At 36.1% G+C, this 21,894-nt stretch overlaps 1 protein-coding gene across 2 annotated transcripts; it reads left to right on the top strand.

Moving 5' to 3' along the window:
* LOC113109025 (dnaJ homolog subfamily C member 15) lies at positions 1-20,996 on the top strand. Of its 2 annotated transcripts, none has more exons than XM_026272500.1 (6): positions 1-249; positions 1,135-1,186; positions 5,014-5,087; positions 9,154-9,230; positions 10,769-10,839; positions 20,522-20,996. In XM_026272500.1, exons 1-6 carry the CDS (start codon positions 145-147, stop codon positions 20,590-20,592), a joined length of 450 nt encoding a protein of 149 aa, XP_026128285.1. In that variant the 5' UTR covers positions 1-144; the 3' UTR covers positions 20,593-20,996. The 2 variants fall into 2 exon arrangements, with proteins under 2 accessions (XP_026128285.1, XP_026128286.1); XM_026272501.1 differs by lacking the exon at positions 20,522-20,996 and adding an exon at positions 12,431-12,838.
* Positions 20,997-21,894: the final 898 nt, after the last annotated feature.

The raw sequence follows: 21,894 nt of genomic DNA, 5'->3' as shown, positions 1-21,894 counted from the left end.
AGTTTGTTTTTGGAGGTTTGGGGCACACGAATCTGTGAGGTATGAAAACGCGTTGCTCTGTTTTGGAATCGCGAGACCCCGTAGCAGCGCGAAGTTTGTCCCTCTGGTGTCTCCGTAGATGTATGGTCTGTCATCATCTTCAGCATGGCGAGCTCCAGTGGTGTAGTGATGGAGGGGGACTTCATGAGAAATGCTGAATATACACCGAGATCCACCGGGCAGAGTGAGACAGATATTGACAAACGCCTTGTGAGTAAATTTCGCGCTGGAGAGTCCGGAGCACATACACTGTTTTACTGTGAAATGACTGAGCTAGTGTCATGAGAGTTGCATCTGTGTGTGCTCACATTGACCTTGCTGCTCACATCTGAAACTCAAAGCATTTATCTGAAGACTTTTACCTTTTTTGTTTCTTTTTTTTTTTTTTTTTTAACCAGAGATGTTGTAACAATTCAACATCTAATGAATGTTTAACTGATGCATTAACAAAAATGACCCAATAATGATTATGTAAGTGTTGTGACGGGAAATTAACACTTTATGGCCCACCAAAAGCTATACATAACATACAAGTTGATTTAATAAGTATAACGTTAGTCATTTGTCAATCTTGTTTGTCAAAGCCTTATTTGAAAGTCAAAATTTTATATGCACCTTATGGATACAAATGGTCTCTATAAAGGTGTTCCTGGTGGTTTCTGGTGCATTCTAGGTCTTTGCTATGCTTTTTGAAGTAACATAAATAGCTGGGGCATTCTGGGTGTTTTTATAAATTTTGGGGTATTGTCTGAGAAGATAGATAGATAGATAGAACATCTTAAATGTTAGAGGGCTTTAAATCTGAACTGTATGACACGGAAGCATTAATTCATGAATCATACAGTGCAATGATTTATCAGTCAGTGGAAATCTATATGGAATTTTTGGAATTTGGAATCTTAACAAATTAACAAAAAAGCTCTAGGAAGAATCTTAAATTTCCAGTGGAAGTCTAGTCTGGTTTTTAAATCTTTGATGATCTTCTATGGGAGAACCTTGTGTGTTTCATCTTATGTTTAAAATCCTTCTCTGCCAGTGTTTGAGTTGTGTTTGTTATTAATTATCGAAGTGATGTGATGTTTGTGTGTGTTTCAGGGTGGCTGTCTGATGGCAGTGGGGCTGGGAGTTGCAGCGGCAGGGTTTGCAGGTGAGCACATCTGCTTTGGACCGCTGTGTACGCATCCATTTGGAGATCTGTGTGTCATTAAAACTCGTGTTACATAGTCACATGCAGATGTTACATGCATTTCTATAATATGTGGGGTATGGCCTAGTCTAGTGGTTAGAGATCTGGGCTGAGAACCAAAGGTTACCGCTTCAAACTGAAGATTGATCACCATTGTGCTTTTGAGGTAGTGCTCAACCTCAGATTACTCCAGGGGAGACTGGATTGCTTGTATTTTTTTCTTGCATGGTTTGACTGTGATAAGCAATTTCAAGCTGTTGATTAGAATTAGCCATATGACAAATTATGCATCTAAGTTATATAACATGATATTGTCATGTTGTGGCACACAGTAGTGTTAGCCTCAGCAAATTGCAATAGTCTTTAGAGGCAAAGCATACAAGCCTTTTGCTATGCAAACTCAATTTCATGTACTTTTGAGTTCCAAAATGTGCTTAATCAAATCAGTTGAGTAAATGATTCAGTTACTCACTCATTAAGACAGTCACTTGTTTGGATCCTGAATGAATCAGTGAAGCAATAGGCTTGTTTGAGATGTGCCTTGTGCCTTGTGGCTTGTTAATGGAATTTCATCTGTTAATCGAACAGTCCCAGAAGTGAAAAGAAAAACCGTATGTAATTGCTATATATAATATTTTTTTCAAAATGCTGTGTAAATATGTACCCGATTATGAATTAAAATGCAGCCGTATTAATGAGCAAAACGTTCAGACGTTAAACGCACTATTTACGCGTGGCTGGGAGCAGGTGTAGATTTATTTCATACTAACTAACGTTTGGAAAATACGAACGTTTTCATGAATCCGAAAATTTATGCCAGAACCACTTTACACGCGATTTACACACAAATTCGTTCTGCTCGTGTTTCATGAATGAGACCCTATGCAGCTCTGTTTTGTAGCAAGCATTCTTCAGAATTGATTCCCTTGTTTTAAGCCAGACTCCGACACTTGTCAGATGAAACCACACAAAAATGAGGCATAATGACTAAACAGTCCATTTAGATATGTTTGTGTGCATGTATATATTTCATGGATTGATTTATTAATTCACCCAAACATACTATAGAATAAAGTGAAAATTATTCTAAGAATTAGATTACCCATTTATTTATTTATATTTACATGCAAACTAAACAAAAACAAAACACACCTAGTGAAGTTTTTATTTTATTAGATTTTTCTCTTAATTAGAATTCTTTGTTGTAAAGAGAAATGTATCAGTTGACATGTCCTTGGACACTTTTCTAACAGGCAAGCATCTCGCAATGATCACCGGTGATCGGATCTGCGCAGATTTTGCTCATCTCAAACAAGCCTAATGATTCAATAACTCACATTGTCATCACATTCCAGTAATACAGTAAGAAAAAAATGTGTTAATAAACACGAGCTGCAAGGTTTCTCAGTGTAAAAACTCAGTTATGGTTAGGGCTGGCTAAAGAGAGTTCTGGAGTCTGGGTCTGTGTATAAAAGGTGTTTATTGAACTGGTTTTGAGGATAGCGTTGCTTGAGGATCTTTTAGAAAGTGGTGTATGTTTGCTACCGAAAGTAATTAAAGGTTATAAAGGAAAAATATTAACCTCAGGCACATGGTCACTCATGTTGAGTATTCTAAATTCATTAACATTAGATCGAGCAAAGGTTAAAGGATTAGTTCACTTCCAGAATAAATAAAAAATCGGATAATTTCCTCACACCCATGTCATACAAGATGTTTATAACTTTCTTTCTTCTGTCAAAAAGAAATTTAGGCCGATGACTGATCGTTTCGCCAGATAAGACCCTTATTCCTTGATTCCTGGGATTGTGTAGAGCCCTTTGAAGCTGCATTGAAACTGCAGTTTGGCGTTCAGCACATTGAGCACCATTGAAGTCCACTATGTTTTCCTCAAAAATCTTAATTTATTTTCGACTGAATAAAGAGATTAAAATAATTGATGACATGGTTGTGAGTAAATGGACTGCATTTATATAGCACTTTCAACAGACCCCATGGCCATCCAAAGCGCTTTACAGGTTTCAAGGCATCATCCAGCTCGTCGGGAGCAGCTGGGGTTAGGTGTCTTGCTCAAGGACACTTCGACACTTGGTCAGGTGGAGCCGGGGATTGAACCACCAACCTTCCTGTTTGTAGACAACCTACATAAACCACTGAGCCACTGCCGCCCAAGTAAATCGAGTAATCGAACAAATCCATGTGCATATTTGCATGTTATGAATTAGAAAATGTATTTTTCATGAGAAGTTCTCTGATATCCTGTGTGTGCAAATATTAAGTAATATACAAAACTATTAGAGAATATGACCCAGGCATCTTTTTTGATCCTGAATGTATCAGTGTGTTTGAACAAATCCATTTAGTACATGATTCAGTAACACACTCATGAAAACACTCATCAGTTACTTCAGCCCTAAATGAATAGATGTGCTAGAGCAAATCAGTTGAGGGAATGATTCAATAATTCACTCATTAAGACTTGTTTGACTTGTTTCAATCCCGGATGAATGAATGTGCTTAAATGAATCAGTGACAGCTCTCCGTCACTAATTAACAGACTGTCGGTCTGTCTAGAAAGCACAAACACAGACAAGTAAAGTGAAAAGTCTGTTGAGCTAGATATCAGCGCTCTTGGAACACAGTGTTGGCGAAGCTTTCGTGTTTGCGTTCTGGCGAAGACTATGTTTCTAGGCAGGATGTTTGTAAGCTAAAATCCCTCATGTTGCGGTTCACAGTGGGATAGAGTAGCCATTGTATAATGTAATAAAAAAAATTCTCCCTTGTCTTCTTAAAATATTTAGCTAAACTTTCCGTACGTTAAAGCTGCCCACAAATATTTATGATGTGATTCTAAAGGATTGGAAATCACTGGAGATGATGGCGATGGTGATGGTTAAGCCACACTTACTGTGAGTGTTTGTTCAAGCCCCCAGATGAAGCTCAGCCTGGTTAATGAGGTCAACGCGGCCTCTAGCATTAAAGGAATCAAAGCGACTTTTAAACGACCTGCTTGTGGCCAAACAATTTAAGTGACTTCGTCATCGGCCTGTTTACGTTTGATTATTTTCTGGCAGGTGTCTCTGCCGTCCTCCCTACTCCTGCGTGGTAGCTAATCATTGTTAGTCTCCAAGTCTTCCACCCATAGCTGTGTGAGGTCAGGATGGAATAGCACTTGTGGTCGCTTTGAGGAAGGGGGCTGATTCCCATTTCAGTACATCGAGGGGGCAGCGCTCCTGCCAAAAGCTGAGGTGGTGTGTGGTCTGCTCCGCTCAGAGGCAGGGCTTTGGATTACAGCGGAGGGAGCCTCAAACACTTTTTTTGCTGAAAAGCAAAATAACTTTTTCCTCTCAACAAATGTGCTTCTTAGAGTTTGATGAAATGAAATTCCCAAAACGTTCCCAATGATTTCATGTGTTCTTCACCTACTGTTTGGTTGGGTTAAATGAGCAGCTCGATGGCTTTTCACAGCTTCTTTATTAAATGCTGGATGTTCGAAAGCATTATATGTTCATTTAGTTGAGTGCTGCTGACTTGCAGTGTGTTGCTTCACAGTCGAACCACAACCGCTGGCAGTTCACCCGCACCCTGACCAAATAAATACCAAGGGAAGTTGAAAGGCGACCTCACCTTTAACACATATTGAATAAGACTAAAATGTGGTTTTGTCCTTGGTTTCACCCTTAAACCAACTCTGTTAACCCTGGAAATGAACTCTGTAAATGGTCTGATCAAGTGGCACACTTTTCAACCCATCAATGCATGTTTCCCTTTATTACATTTGCTTTTAGGTCGATATGCATTCCACTTATGGAGGCCTCTGAGTCAGGTGATTACAGAAGCTGCTAAGAAGGTCCCCTCCACGGTAAGTTTCAGAAATGAACAAACCATTTTTCTCTGTACCTTATTTAGCAACAAATGTTATATATTGGTTCAATAATTGTAAATGTTAGTACTTTTTATAGACATCAAACACTCTATTTTATAAGTGCTTCTCCAGCAAATCCATCATTGTAGACTGTTGCCTTCCTCAGTCCTAAGGAATTGAAACAGCAGCTAATGAGATGTAAGTACAACAGACACAATCAGGGGCCTCTCAGAGAAGTGTTGCGAGGGTCCTGATTAGGGCTGCACGATGTGTCGTTTAAGCATCGATATCGCGATGTACGAATCCACGATAGTCACATCGCAGGATGTGCGATGTAGGCTGTCGTAGTTGATCCGTTATTCATTAACTGTACGGCAATTGACCAATGTGATTCGCATATTAACTGCACAGCAGTTTTAAAATTTTAAGTGCTGTGAGTTTAACAGGGCAGAGAGAGAGAGAGCGCACGCGAGAGAGAGAGAGAGAGAGAGAGACACAGAGAGTGCGCGAGAGAGAGAGAGCACTGGCCGCACGCTCACCATCTTCAAACAACACGAGCGCCGTCTTGCTCTCTCTCCCTCGCGCATATTAATCAATTGACACGATGTTGTCGAAGTTTAAATCATTTAAAATGAGAATGTAAGTGTGCTCACCCCATTTTTGTTTGTAAGAAACAATTTGATTAGATTTCATATCGCAATATATATAGCAGAAAAATAAAATATCGCAGTGTAATTTTTTCCCAATATCGTACAGCCCTAGTCCTGATGCGTCTGACTGCTGGTGCAGATACGGAGCTCTACATAAATGGCTTGTCTTGTCTGACTTCCTTATCCACCAAAGTTGAGCAGAATACGGCTGTGTTCACCGCTGCCATTTGGCGAAAGCAGTGCTTTTGTACCTTTTTTCTGAGATTATACACAAGCAAATGCTGCGTGAATGTTTTCTAACATCCAATGAATCAATATCCCCACTGTGAAAAGTTCCAACACAACATTCATTTTTAAACACAGCTTCCATTTCAGAAAGCGATGATATGTGGGAATGAAACTTGGATTTTTCCATGTTCATTTCCACATCTTGAGGCACTTGCCTGCGTGCGATGTTGGCATGTTAAGCCTCCTGCTGTAGGGCGATGGACTGATTCATCACATCTTACTGGCCGCTGCTGTAATTCACGCTGTGCTTCTGGCTTTTGATGGAGTTTGTAATGCTGATTTGGCCAGGTTCTTCTTAATCTCCAGGGTTGTGTGGTCGGGGCTGGGTTCCAGCGCTTTGACTCAACCGGTCCACCTGTGTGCACTCTGAAACTTCTCAGATCTCAGCGGCTTTTTCCTAAACCGGGTTCGCGACATAGCACACTTGTAATAGATCAATATTAGAGTTATTAATCCAGCGATTTCATCATTCTGTGAATCACATAATGGATGAGTGTGATTAAGTGTCCTGTCGTGGGCTGAGATCGGACTGAACATTGTGGCCTCTCTCTCGCCCTCTGAACGTACATATGTTTTTGCTCAGTCGTGAACTCTGACCGAAATCCGGTAGTATGTACGATTTCTGAAGGAGCCACAGACCGATGTTAATCTGTTATGGAACTTTAATTAAAGGGATAGTTCCGCAAACAACTATGAGAATTCTGTCATTGTTTATTCACCCTCATGTTTTCCAGTTGCCGTGGAACACAGAAGTGTGTGACATCACAAAAAATACATTTCTGTAGAATTGTTAAAAAAATCTCTTGCTTATGCCACCACAGTTTATAGTAATCTGGAATGTAAAAAAAAAAAAAAAAAATCATAGAAGCTTAAAGGTAGTCCATAAATTGTGCGTTATACCCCATGTTGTCATACTGGTTCAAGAAGAAATATAATAAGCAAGTCATGTAATAAACCAAGTCATACATTTATGATGTATCAATGAGATATTTTTGTAGCCCTGTTGTTGTTAGCTTATTCAGTGCTTCAGCTGTTTAACAATTCTTCAGAAGTCTTCTAAAAACAACAGCATATGGGCTTAGAATGAAAATAAGCAAATAATGTTTTAAGAGTTAAAATAAAGAATAAAATTTTTGGGGTGAACCGTTTCTTTAAATCTTTAGTATGTGCTGAAAATACTGTATGTGTGAACTTGTTGAACTGTACAGTATATGGAAAAGTCCCAAAGTGGAACATTTTTGAAGCAAATGGCAACGTAAACATGGCTCTTGTGAGGTCTGTACTGTAACAAAATCTCAGCATCTTAAAATTTCCTCAAAAAACACTTTATGAAACTTTCTGACTTTCTTTAAACCCAGTCTTGGGTCCTTATGGTTCATTCCCACCAGTGTTGGGGAAAGTTACTTTTAAAAGTAATGCATTACAGTATTGCGTTACACCCTAAAAAAGTAACTAATTACCTTACTTAAGTTACTTTTTATGGAAAGTAATGCGTTACATTACTTTTGCGTTATTTTTTAAATATGAGCAGTTTATTTGATTTACAGTTTACTTGATTATTTTTTTTATATAAGTTCTATTTATAGCAAATGTAAAAGCCCTTTCACACCAAAATGTGTAGTGCATAAACCTGAATGAAAAGTAAATTCATGTCTGTAGAGTAGAACTCTTCAGCACTAAAAAAAACATTTATTCATCTTTATTTTTTTGTGTGTGTGAGTGGGATGAATTAATGCACATTCACATTTAGTATGCACTACATCATGTTCACGTAGCACACACATCCGATTTTTCCAAATATGTGGACAGGAGACTTAAATGGTAAACAAAGTAACTGGTGTTACTTTTTTGAAAAAGTAACTCCAATATTCTCTTGTAAATTAAAAAGTAATGCATTACTTGACTAGTTTATTGAAGAAAAAAAATCTGATTACGTAAGACGTTACTTGTGATGCATTACCCCCAAACACTGATTCAAACCATGTTGTACTCAGATCTGTACATGTCCTCAGACTTGGGATTGTGTGCGTCTAATAGCAGCTAAATAATATGACGTAATTTTGAGTAATCAAAAGACAAAACTGCAATATAGCAAATAATGCAAATGTGAATAAATATTCATAAAAGTTTCTGATTTTACAAATTGGAATTACGGGTTCAACAAGGATGTGAACACTTTTTACAAGTCAGTCAATCTTGCGATTATGGTGATTCCAGCATGAGCACGTGTTTAGTTTGAGAATTTGGATAATTATGGGGTCAATCATCTCAAATCCCTATGGTCTCTATTTTCACATAATGAGGTGAAAGTGCTGATCTTGAGGCTTTTATCTGATCCAAAGCAACCTGTTTGCCATCAGTATTGAGATTCTACATGTTATTGTGTACATCAGTGATCATCTGGTTGAAGGAATGTTATGGGTTCAGTACAATACTCTGCAAATTCATGTTGATTTCTACAGAAATGTATTTTGACTCGTCCCTCTTTTTCCTGTAGGACTAAAAATGTCTTAATTTGCCCTCAGCATTTTTGTCATTTTCCAGTTGAAATATCAAAAAAGCTTAAAAATAAGACATTTACATACAGAGAACATTCTGATGCATTGTGTTCCCTTAACCTGGGAAATTCACCTTCATAAAACCAGTGGAAACCCTGTTAACCCCAAAAATGCTAGAAATGTGAAGCTTATATTTTTATTAAAGCACTTAGAGGAATTATTCAGTTAAACCCTGTTTATAATTTGAGCTGTAAAATCGTTTCCAGCTGGGATCAGTTTTCTGGGTGAATAAACTTCTGATTACAGATTGGCAGTGTAATGTCTGCTGCACAGATACTTCTGTCATGTCTCATTGTGTGCATCGTGACCACCCAATTGAAAGATTGGGTACAAGTGATTCAATCATCCCAGTTTAAAGCCAACAGGGTTGAAGACTTTTGACTCTTTGAGAGCAGTGTATATGTTAACGTTTACTGCCTGACCCTGTGTATATCCATTCTAACGGTTTAAAACTGAAAAAGGCACTGTTTCCCCCCTGGTAATCAACAATAAGCCACAGATATGCAGTTGATCGAGCTTAACATGGAATTTGGATCATGTTTTCAAAATTGTTCTCTTCTTTCCTAGTCATTTTCTGCATATTACAAAGGTGGATTTGAGCAGAAGATGACCAGACGGGAAGCCAGCCTTGTTCTCGGGATCAGGTAATTGTGGGCTAAACAAAGCCTAAATCACTGCAATTCCTCTTACTGAATTCTCTCATTATGAGTTGTCATGGAAGAAAACAAAGGTGTTTTACAGTATATACACACTGCACTTCCCAGAAGAGCATGCGGTTAAGTCCGGGGGCAATTCTTTTGGTTTGAAGCCGGTCGTCATCTCATGTCGTCACGGCTTTGATCCTAATTTGTCTAATGGGAAAAAGTCTCAGCTGTGTCTCTAACATTGTAATCTCCTTTTTCGGTGGACCACCCTCCTCCTCTAAAATTTCCCTTACTTCAACAGAAGTTCACAGGGTCCCACACCAGGTGTGACTCACACCTCGCAAGCATCACGTCCTGTGTGGCGAAGCCGAGCGCCTCGTTTCTTTGTGTTGTCAGTCAAACTGGACTAATGTTTTCATAAAGCTGAACCAGACTGTAAATGATGTTTCTTGGATGTAATCATTGTCGACCATATTCAGGCTCATAAAATGGTACTGATTCAGGTTAATAGTTTTTGTTATTCTCTTCTCATCTGTCTTTAGATTTACTTTGGTGTCTGTCACTCACAGCTGAAATAACTGGCCTCAGTAATGTTACTGTTTGCTTTAATATACCTTGATCTCTCTACACTTGTGGTAAATTAAACTCTTTAAGGGGATAGATAAAAAGAATATTATATTATATTATATTATATTATATTATATTATATTATATTATATTATATTATATTATATTATATTATATTATATTATATTATATTATATTATATTATATTATATTATATTATATTATATTATATTATATTATATTATATTATATTATATTATATTATATTATATAAAGCAACACCAGAAAAACAAACTCTTTAAAAAACAATCGGTTTAATAATTCATTGAAATTAATTTTACGTGTCAATGTGGACATATGAAAAAGACTAGGAAGAGACTTTTAAAAATAAGAAATAAGTCACCAATTTTATTATTCAAACATAAAAATTTAAGTCACTTTTTACATTGATAAATGTATTGACTTAAAGCGTTTCATTTAATTGAACATTTTAAATGAGTCATTTTTACATTAAATAATGACATTTAAAATGGTTATTAAAGTAATTTATAGTTTCATTTAATTTATATAAATAAAGCAATCAAATAGTAAACTAATAAATAATTTTGATATACATTTTACATTGCATTTAAAAAAAAAAAAAAATCAGTTCCTTTTTGTTGTTTTGTCAAATGCTTGTCTTTATCCATTTGACAGACAAATTAAAAATGTTCCTAAGCACAAATTCCCCCCTTTTTTTTTCTAGGTCTGCTGCCTGTTTTGCCCACTGAATTGGGGATTTTCAGGGGATGTCCAGATTTAGTATTTCCAGTTTATTTGTGCAGTGTTAGAAACAGACCACACATGTTGATGACTATTGCTAAAGAATCAGTCTGGAGGCCTGTAATTAGATTCATCCTGCATTTCTCACTGCGGCCACTAGATGGTGGTGTGCTCCTTTTCTAAATGATCTGTTTTCTTGTTGTGTGCAGTCCGACCAGCAGCAAGGCAAAGGTACGGGAAGCCCACAGAAGGATCATGGTCCTAAATCATCCAGATAAAGGTCAGTAGTTCAGGCTGTCATGTTGGGAAGGCTGTGAGTTGATCAATAATTCTCTGACTCAGCTCTCCAGATGCTGCCGTAGCTCAGTGTATTGTCTGAGCAGACAGCGGCAGAGACGGGTGTTGATTACATTATTGATTTGAACAGCATCTGTCATTTGTCATAACACACTCTTTAAAGAGAGCTCACATCCCTGAAATGCTGACTTGCTGTAATATAAACCATAAATGAGAACCACACAAAGCAGGACATGATGAAGTGAGCCATCGCTTCAGCCAGTACTGTAGTTTCAAGATGTTCAGAATTTAAATACAGTTGAAAAATACTGCAGATAACAAAGCGTGTTTTCTATTTGTCTTTCATTGAAGGAACAATAACATTGAATTATTTGCATATTCACCAGTAATAAAAAAACATAGAAATAACAGATTTAAAAATGCAATGCAGAATGAATTAATCATTAATCATTTAATTTTAATCATCTTGCATCAGTTTTAAATGTATTTATAGTTGTATGTATATAGTTATGTATATGTATATAGTTTTCAATTATTCATAGGAATAAATCAGTCTTACCAACTAAATAGGAGACGCTATTAATAATCTTAATGCATGTCATGAGATGAAAAAGGAAAGTAAAACTAATGACACCCTTTAGAAAACTTGAATTAAATATATATATATATGTATGTATGTGTGTGTTGTGTGTGTGTGTGTGTGTGTGTGTATGTGTCATATTATTTCTGTTTATTATTATTTAGCAGTTGCAGTTTAATCCAAAGTGACTTAAAATGAGGAAAACAATAAATGATCAGTGCAATATTTATATACTACTGTTTACATTTTGGGGATCTTTTTTTTTTTAGTATTTTTAATCATGAAAGGTGGTTTAAATTGATATAAGTGACAGAATGCACTTCTACACTTAAAACGTTTGCATTTTTACATTTAAATATAACATTTATTTCAAATGCTGTTGTTTAATAATACACTAAAATGTTTATATTATCAACAAACATAATAGGCAGCACATATTTATATGTATAATAAAATAATAATCTAATAAAATATTTCTTGAGCAGCAAATCAGAATATTAGAATGATTTCTGAGGGATCTCGTGTCACTGAAGACAGATCACAGGAGTAACTTACATTTAAAATTATATTCAAATACAAACGTTTATTTTAACTCTAATAATATTTCCAAATATTACTGTTTTGATGAAAGAAATAGCATAAGAGATTTCTTTCTTTTAAAAAAATATATAACTTTACCAAATCCATTATATATATATATATATATATATATATATATATATATATTATGTTAGCTTTAAATCACATTCAGAATCATTGTAAACCGTTATAATAAATATTGTATATCACAAATTAGAGATAATGCACCAGGTAAAAATGTGTTTAGATCTGATAAGGATTTGTTCACTCTGATCTGTACGACACAGTTTATAAATCGCTGTCTGTTTTTTACCATGTTCTTTTTTTAAGAGCATGGTTTCACCTATTACTCACCGTGAGCCGGCGTCTTTATTTTTTCTTGGTGACTGTACTCGCCCTGTTTTTTCTGTTCAAGGTTAATGGCCTCACCTTGCCTTTCTCTGGTTTACCCTCTTTCAGGTGCGTTTCTCACAGCGCTCCGAGCTGCTGTTTATAGATGTGTGTGTGCGTGTGTGTGTTTGCTCCTCTCGACCACTAATACTCTCAGTGAAATAAGCGATGGTCTCTGTGATTCTGTCTGTCGTGGAGCGATAAGGCTCGTGACTGCAGGGAGGACGTCCTGCAGAGAAAGTGTGCCAGATTCGTCCCATCCTCCAGCTCTGCTGAGAAATCCTTTAATACAGTGCCGTTAATAACGGTGTGCAAGCGTCCATAGCGTTTGTTAGACTAGTGAAGCAGCTGATGTCTGAAAGACCCCATGAAATGGCTTGATGAGTGCAGTTAGCTTTCCTGTTGAAAGAGATTGAGATAGAACATACTGAAAAACTCAGCCTTTTTTAATATGATCGATAGGCTTAAAGTTTGGAGAATTGTCATGGATGAAATCCGGTAGAAAATCCCTGACAAATGGGAATTTCGTACGAGGACAAAAGATTATGTTATGTTACATTATATAAATGTTATTCATTTTAACAGCATTGAAGAAATTATAGGCCTATTTTATAGTATAAGAAAAAAAAAGTTAGACTGCACTGTAAGCGAACAAAATTGAATGAAATCGTTAATCTCAGTTATTTGTTTTATCCTCAGCACAAACTTTATGATTATGACAAGCCTATATATCACTATGCTATTGACAACAGACAATAAACCTTTGTGTCCACACAATTTTGCCAAAGTATTGCTAATGTGGTCATACTTTTATGAATGTTTGATATTCCTCTTTGATATCTCTTACCAAATGTTCCTATAAGGAAATGAAATGGCAAAGCATCCATTAAACATCGCAGGTGTTGGATTGTCAACAAAGACGTCTCTTAGCAACTGAACTGTGGAGGGTGATGGATGCTGCGACACTAGCATCTGTTCTGCAGGAGAGCCATTATCAACACAGAGGATTGTTTATGATGCAATGTAGCATTTTATTTACCGTGCATCTGACATGCGAGTGAAACAATGCAGGCATTCAGTAACAATGGTCTCAAAATGTCTTATTTCTGATTCACAAGACACTGTCAGTAAAAGCCTCTGAATTATCAAAACTCAATGGCTGTGTCCAAAATCGCACACTTTTGAATAAAAACCTCACGGCTGTTAAAAATCATGTTGTGTTTAATATGCATATGGTGAATATGTATTATATTCATCATGTCGTCACTGTCATGTGACAAACCAGCATCAGTTGTGTGCTTATGGGATGCTAAAGTATCCATTTAATGCACACTTTATAAGCTCTCTGTAATAGTCATCCTGGTACTTTTCACCGGTAGTTTTATGAATTCTGTGAATTCAGACATACTGCTCTTTTTCTGCCTACTATATAGCAGGGAAGTATGAGATTTGGGATGCAGCCAGTGACTGGTGAGTTATCAATACAGGTCTGTACATACACATGCCTCCTAATGTCTCACCTTGACATCAAACACATTTCATGTCAGAGTAGACTCTGTGACCCAGATGAGATTGAGCACTTTTCTATATTTCTGTGTTCATCTTGCCTGTAGCCCTTTGTCTTGCCCCTAAGGCAAGGTTTAACATTGACGTGAGGATCGACGCTGTTCGCTCCGGTCTCCACTCTTTAGGCCGTAATGAGATGATTAACTTTGACTGGTCAGAGTAATGGCATGGAATGATTGTTAGATTGCCTTTCATTAGTTAGCTTGCTATGAGCAAATGGGGACATTGAGAAGCCGTCATACATGTCTTAACTCATCTAACTGAAACCGAATAAAAGCAGAAACTAAAAAGAAAAATCAGTCAAATTTCAGGCTATTGTCTGTCATGTGACTTGTGTGGTTTGTGTCATGAGCTAATTGTACAAATTAAAATTATATATGTGACCCTGGACCACAAAACCAGTGTTAAGTGTCAATTTTTTGAAATTGAGGACCCACTTTATATTAAGCGGCCTTAACTACTATGTACTTACATTTTAATTAATATTGTAGTACAATGTACTTATTGTGTACATACATGTTTTTACATTGTACTTATATTTATAAAAAACTACATGTAATTACATCTGTATTTAATTTCTGTAATTACATTTATAATTACACTGTTGACCCATACTTTACACCTTAACCCACCCTTAAACTTATCCATACCTCCAACCCTCTCCCTAACCTTACCCCTATCCCACCACAATAGCAGCAAAAGTGTTTTACAATACAATATGAACACAATAAGTACATTGTACTTATTTTTTACGTAAATACATAGTAGTTAAGGCCACCTAATATAAAGTGGGACCGAAATTGAGATTTATACATCATATGAAAGCTGATAAATAAATAAGCTTTCCATTGATGTATGGTTTATTAGGATCGGACAATATTTGACCGAGATAAAACTATTTAAAAATCTGGAATCTGAAGGTGTAAAAAAAATGATTTTTTTGCTATTGCTACAAATATACCCCAGCGACTTAAGACTGGTTTTGTTGTCCAGGGTCTCACACACACACACACACGCACGCACACGCATGTACACGTACACGTAAATGTATTATACATGTTTAAAAAAAGAAAAAAAAAAAAAGAAGGAAGAATAATCAAATTATACACATTAGGGCTGTCACGATATTCGTTTTTACATGTCACGGTTATTGTGCTATAAGAATTCAAGATCACGATATTTTGCGATATCTATAGAAACCTTGGGGGGGGGGGTATCAGTTCAATAATTTTTTTCTTTGTTTGAGTTTTTCTTTTTCACCCAATGAACATAAGGATACTGATAAATGAAGGGCACAAGACTCTGGCTTTCTCCGTCTTCTTTGAAGCTCTTATGAAATAACAAGAGAGAAAATACTGTCAGCAGTATGATGAATAAATATTAATGGTAACACTTTACAATAAGATGTCATTTATTAACATTAATGTATTAACTAGCATGAATGAACAATGAAAAATACATTTATTACACAATTTATTAATCTTTGTTAATGTTAATAAAAATAGTCGTTCCTGTTAGTTCACAGTGAATTAATGTTTACAATCACAACTTGTGATTTTAATAATGCATAAGTAAATGCTGAAGTTAACTTGAAATAAGATTAATAAATGCTTTGTAACTATTGTTCATTATTATTTATGTTATTTATATATGTTAACTAATATTAACTAATGAACCTTATTGAAGAATGACCACAGACGAGGCATTAAGTGCATGGCACTGCGACCAACTTAAAATTTTTAGTTTAATATAGCAATGTGGTTGCTCAGTTTTTCAAGATCAGTTTTAATTGTGTAACTGTTAATGGATTTGAACAAATAAATAAAGTATTACTACGCTCAGGCCGTATTTATTGCAAATACAAAAATAAGATGAGTAAAGAAAATGTGGTACTTATTAAAATAATCACCCTTTACTTCAATATATGAACACAGAAAACTGCTGTTAACAGGTTAATATAACGTTTCCCATTCTATGACTAGTAAAATAATGGCAACTTGCTCCGATGAACACGGCTCTCTCGACCAGCTGCGTCTTCTTCTTGTTTGACAGATGTCAGCGTTACGGCACAATACTGCCACCTGGGAGCTCAACCAGGTACTGCCGCTGGAGTCTTTACATGTGGTGTTTTAAATGTTGTGATTATCGCTAATACCGGTATATTTTCACATACTAAATTAACACGATATCGATAATTGTTGCTTTGAATATCACGGTTATCGTAAATACTGGTATATCGCGATACCCCTAATACACATGAACATTATATGCACCAATACAACAACTGTAAGGAACAGTAATGTTTACTTACAAATTTTTGGATACTGTAAAACAGGTATTATTGTAATTATTTTATTTCATGTTTAATTCAACGTCATTGTAATCAATGACCACCAGTTTCTGAGTAAATAATAAACCATACATAGATTTCTTAGTGTATTGAAACATTTTAATATGAAAAAATGTGAAGCTGTAAACAAAATAATGGAAAATAATATGTTATGATGCAAACAAACTATTTATCATAGTTTTGATGGTTCAGTTAATTGATTGGAATATACACTGCTTTTATTAATTGAGTCATTACGAAAAATTGCAAGATTTCTGTCATCTGAAATAAGTCCATTGGCAGTGTCTATAGGAAATGTCCTGAGCAAAATTATATTGGCAGAAAAACTAATGTGTAATTAAGTGCATTACTGCAGGCTGTGTTTGAGCACACAGCTCCACTTCCTCTCTGACACACAGACAGATTAGCAGCCTGCTCAGGCCCTGCTCCCTGCTACCTGTTCATTCTCCTGTGTGTTTTCCAATTTGTTATTGTTGCTTATCATGATAGTCCTGTGCAAGCGGGCAGGCAGGGACTGTGTTTGTGTGTGTGTGTGAGTGAGAGAGAGAGAGAGAGAGAGAGAGAGAAAACGAACACAATGGATGCTTTCAGGATCCTGGAGAGGGACAGCTCTGTGTAAATCCTATGACTCCTTTAACAAAGCAAGGTCGTCATTGCCACAGTACTGTTCCTTGAATCTCACGAAAACATGTCCAGGTCACAAAGTCAGTAACATATAAAATTTATTTTATGTATGTTTTTTTTTTTTTTTTTTTTAAATAGATTAAGTTTTCGCTTTTCAATCTTCAGAAATCAGTGTTTTTTTATGTATTTAATCACTTTATTTCTTGTTTATTTTATATTAACTGGGTTCCATGTGATCGTGGCATGTTTTGGTGAGATTCAGGACACACCACTGTGACGACACTGACCTTTCTCTGGCTGATGGTCTCCTGGGAAATACACCAGTCGTCATTTTTTCCCTTATTTCTTTCTGTCTGTTCTCAACTTTTTCCCTTACATCTCCACAAGAGAGTTTTACTAATGGTTAAACCAATATGTCAGCGATTGTTGATGTTTTCTGAATTAAGAACATCAGTCTGTCATGTTTAGACAGGCCAGTGTCTGTCACCAAGTAACAAGCTGATCATTATTATTACTTTAGCTATCAGTCATTCAGCATTAACTCTCTGGTTCATGGCTGACCCCATGTGACCTTGGTTTCATGAACCACTGTACAACAGTCAATTACCAGTTTAAGCTGTCAAACTTGACCAAATGTCAAGAATCGATCATTATTGTTATAAAATAACATTTAATTTAACTTGCAAACAAGCTAAACTATAGCAAATCGGGATTGTTTACTAATATATATATATATATATATATATATATATATATATATATATATATATATATATACCATATATATATACCATATATACACACACCATATATAAATACCATATATACACACATCATATATAAACAGTGGGAGAAACAGTCTGTCGTCAGAGTATTTCTGTACTTCCTCCCAGAATGGTCTCCCACGACTGCATTCTCAAACAGCTGGCATTCACTACTGAAAACAATGACAGAATTTATTGTGTTTCATCTGCTCGCTCTGAGGCACAAGTAATTTATAATATTTAAAAAATTACTTTTCTTAGTGATATTATATGCACATAAACTGACAGTCACCACAGATAAGCTTCTACTAAATATTGGAGAAATCAATTTTCTGTAAAGTTGCTTTGCAGTGGTTTATATCATAAAAAGCACTATACAAATAAACTTTAATTAAATTTATATTTAGTGGCAGTTTATCAGGAAATGACGATTTTGCTCTCAAAACCTTGGATGGAAATGGTGCTTATTCATGAATGTTTATGCAATATTAAAATTTTGCACAAAAGTTAAATTCGTAACCTAAGGCTGATTTATACTTCTGCGTCTGATTTATTGAAACCGGGCTAATGAAAGCTTTACCGCTATTGCTACAAATATACCCCAGCGACTTAAGACTGGTTTTGTTGTCCAGGGTCATATACCTACATACTATGTATGTAAAGCGTTACTGGTGAAAACTGAATTAGCATTGTTTATTCAGACCAACAAGTGGGCGGGCAATATGCTAAAGTTTCACGTTGACATCAACATGAAACGGCTTGGGATTCAATTTGAAAACGACTCATTTCAGTGATTCAGAGTCACCGCTTTCTTTTGAGAGACCATTACTTTATACACTGTGCACTTTCAGATTTAAAACTTTGCAGGACGTTTTCATTCACTTTTAAGCTGTGTTAACAGAGCATGAAAGGTTATTTTAAAAAATCCATAATAGGGGCACTTTAAGAATTTCTGGGTGTATGGCTCCGTTCATCTTCCCTTCAATAATATGGATTTTGTGAAGCGAAAAAGACATACCAGGATGTATTGTGATTTTTTATCTGTGTATACTTCTTGAGTTAATGGCAAAATTTCATGCAAATCGATGCATTAGAAATGTGTTTAATTAAACTGTTGATGTGTTGAATGCTCTCTATATAACTTTTGCACTACATTGTGCACTGTTTGGCTGCATCAGCAAACAATAATAAATAGAAGAGTTTGTAGGCATTTAAGAAAACAGTGGTTGGCATTTTTATTTTACGAAATGTTTCAAAGCAAGTAAGAGGTAAATAAATGTACTGAAATTGCTCATTACGCAGTGAGGAGAAAGTGATTGGTACAGATGCAAGGGTCTAGATGTCGTCAGGTAAAGTCTGCTCTGGCTTTGTGACTGTGTTCTGGACCGCCAGTGCGCCTCATACGCTTGCACTCGTGGAACGTGTTTCACTGAACCAAAGATGCAATGGAAATTTATAGCAGCATGATGAGGCGCAGCAGGCACCAGGTGTGCCTCATCACACGCTGCCAGCTATAGCACATTTTTACCCCCTCCCAGCCACACGCCTATTATAAGGCATGGACGTGGGCTGGAAGTCAGCGATTGGAGGCAAAGAGATTTCTTTGCTACAAAGTGTGTGCATGTAGAGCTGGAGTGCAGGCAGCACAAATCAAGATAGAATTGAGCCTGTGGAAGGAAATTAGTTATGTTGCTCCTTTTAATTTCAAAGTGACTTTAAAGTCAGTGTGAAACAGTTTGTGACCCATTTGATTTCTTTAATGACATTTCTGATTGAATTTGGATATTAAATGAGGATGAAAATTTAGGATGGGAATTGATTGTATTGCGACAGCGGGTGTAACATACTACTGTTCAAATGTTATGGTGTTATGGTAAAATTTGTATTTTTTGTTTTAAGGATGCATTAAAATGCTCAAATTTACAGTCAAGACAATTATAATGTTACAAAAGATTTCAGTTTTTTAAAAAAATGCTTTTGAACGTTCTGTACATCCAAGATCCTGAAAAAAATTCATCTCATCTTTCACTGTATTAAGCTTAAAAAGCATTTCCAACATTGATAATAATTAGAAATTTTTGAGAATGATTTCTTAAGGATCACGTGACTGAAGACTAGAGAAATGATGCTAAAAATTCTGCTTTGTATCACTGGAATAAATTACATTTAAAAAAAATCAAATAGAAAAAAGATTAAGACTGTAATAACATATCACAATATTTACTGTATTTTTAAGCAAATAAATGCAGCCTTGTTGAGCATAGGATACTTATTTCAAAAAAATAAAAAAAACTATAATAAATCTTATCAATTAAGCAAAGACCATGTTCCATGAAGATATTTTGTAATTTTTACCATACCATAAATATATTAACACTTAATTTTTGAATATGCATTGCTAAGAACTTCATTTGGACAACTTTAAAGGCGATTTTCTCAATATGTAGATTTTATTTTGCACCCTCAGATTCCAGATTTTCAAATGGTTGTATCTGGGCCAAATATTGTCCCATCCTAACATCAATGGATAGCTTATTTATTTAGCTTTCAGATGAGTTATGAATCTCAATTTCCAGAAATGGACCCTTATGACTGGTCTCGTGGTCCAGGGTCACATAAGATAAAATAACATTTCAGTTTTTGTTCACTTTTAAAATCTCTGCATGTCCAGTGAATAAAGTGGTCACATTTAGATGAAATAATAAGGATAATGCTATTTTAGAAATGCACCCTTTACACTTTCAAAAAAGTAAGAGGAGAAAGAAGACAAAAAACAGGAACATACTGATATAAACTGCTGCTTCTCCTGCAGGTGGATCCCCGTATTTGGCAGCAAAGATCAATGAAGCAAAAGATCTTCTTGACTCTGGCCCTCGGCACTGACCCAGCTGCCTGCGCTTCCCCAGCAGAGTTACATCTACTTCAGAGCCGCCAACTCACCCATGAGCCTCCACTAGTCATTGTTCTCCTCCATGTTTTTCTGCCATAAATCAGATTCTCAGCATACTGCGTTCTGTTCTATCTGTCACTGTTCCCCTCCACCACTTTAATGCAAGTCGGCAAAGGTTGATCCTTCATGTTAAAGGATCTTCACGCTGTCCATGTGAAGTATCTCGCATTAATCTTTATTATTTTTTTAGGTGACTTGTGTAATGTTTAACGTCTGCTGAAAAATGGTGGTCTAAAAAGCCTAAAGTATTTCCCCTAACCCATAGGGACCAGACTATGTATGTGTTAAGTTATTTTAGCATGCTGAATAAACTCAAATTTTACAAATCTGGAATGACTCGTTGTGTTTTTGTTGATGTTTGTACGGTACCGTTTCCCTCCCACTGTGCTCTGACTGATGCCTGCGGTACAGATGTCTGTCTGGTCTGCACATCTGACGGATCCACGCAGGAACAGAGCGGCTGGGATTGGACAGAGGGACGTTCTGTATGCCATGACTTGCACTGCTGATTTGCCATTTGTCAAATTCAAGATTCATTCCAAGGACAAGTTATTCCAACACAAGCTGCACAAACCAGTTACACATTTCTGCAAAAGGAATAAAAGGCAAGCAATAGAGGAATAAATCGCTTCTAGGATGCATTTTGTATTTCATTTCCTTGAGAGAAATTTCAAACTACTTTCAGAATAGAGTATTGGCTTGTCCCTACTGCCTACTCTAATTTAAGAAATGGCTAGTAATGTGAAGGCATATAATACACTGTAGTTTAATTGCAGATAACATGCAATTAAGTGTCTGAAAACATTACATTAATTTCACACTAAAGTATCTTCATTTAAATGTATCAATTCCGTAATAATAAACTATGCTACACAGTACTTTTTTTCACAAATGTGTTGAAGTTTTCCATTTGCTTCTTACAAGACTCAGTCACTGATTTTCTGCTTCAAAACAGGACGTTATCTTGGATCGTTCATTGTTCCAGATGGACTAACATGAAAATTAAGCCAGACCGTTGCAGTATAAATGCGAGTCGTATGTCATGGAAAGACTAGATCGACCCAGTTCAATTTCCAAATGCTCTGTTTGATTATTGCAGCCATGAGATCTCTGTAGGTGAAAGCTTCAGTCTACAAATAAAACCCAGTGAGCTGTTTGGCACGCTAATGAAATATTTGCCACTTTGAGTGTTGCCCTGCTCTGGCCTCGCTTCTGTAGCTGGATATATTTACTGC

Source organism: Carassius auratus, chromosome 9 (assembly GCF_003368295.1).
Source record: "Carassius auratus strain Wakin chromosome 9, ASM336829v1, whole genome shotgun sequence".
NCBI classification, from domain to species: domain Eukaryota; kingdom Metazoa; phylum Chordata; class Actinopteri; order Cypriniformes; family Cyprinidae; genus Carassius; species Carassius auratus.
This window is presented reverse-complemented; position numbering and strand designations above follow the sequence as displayed.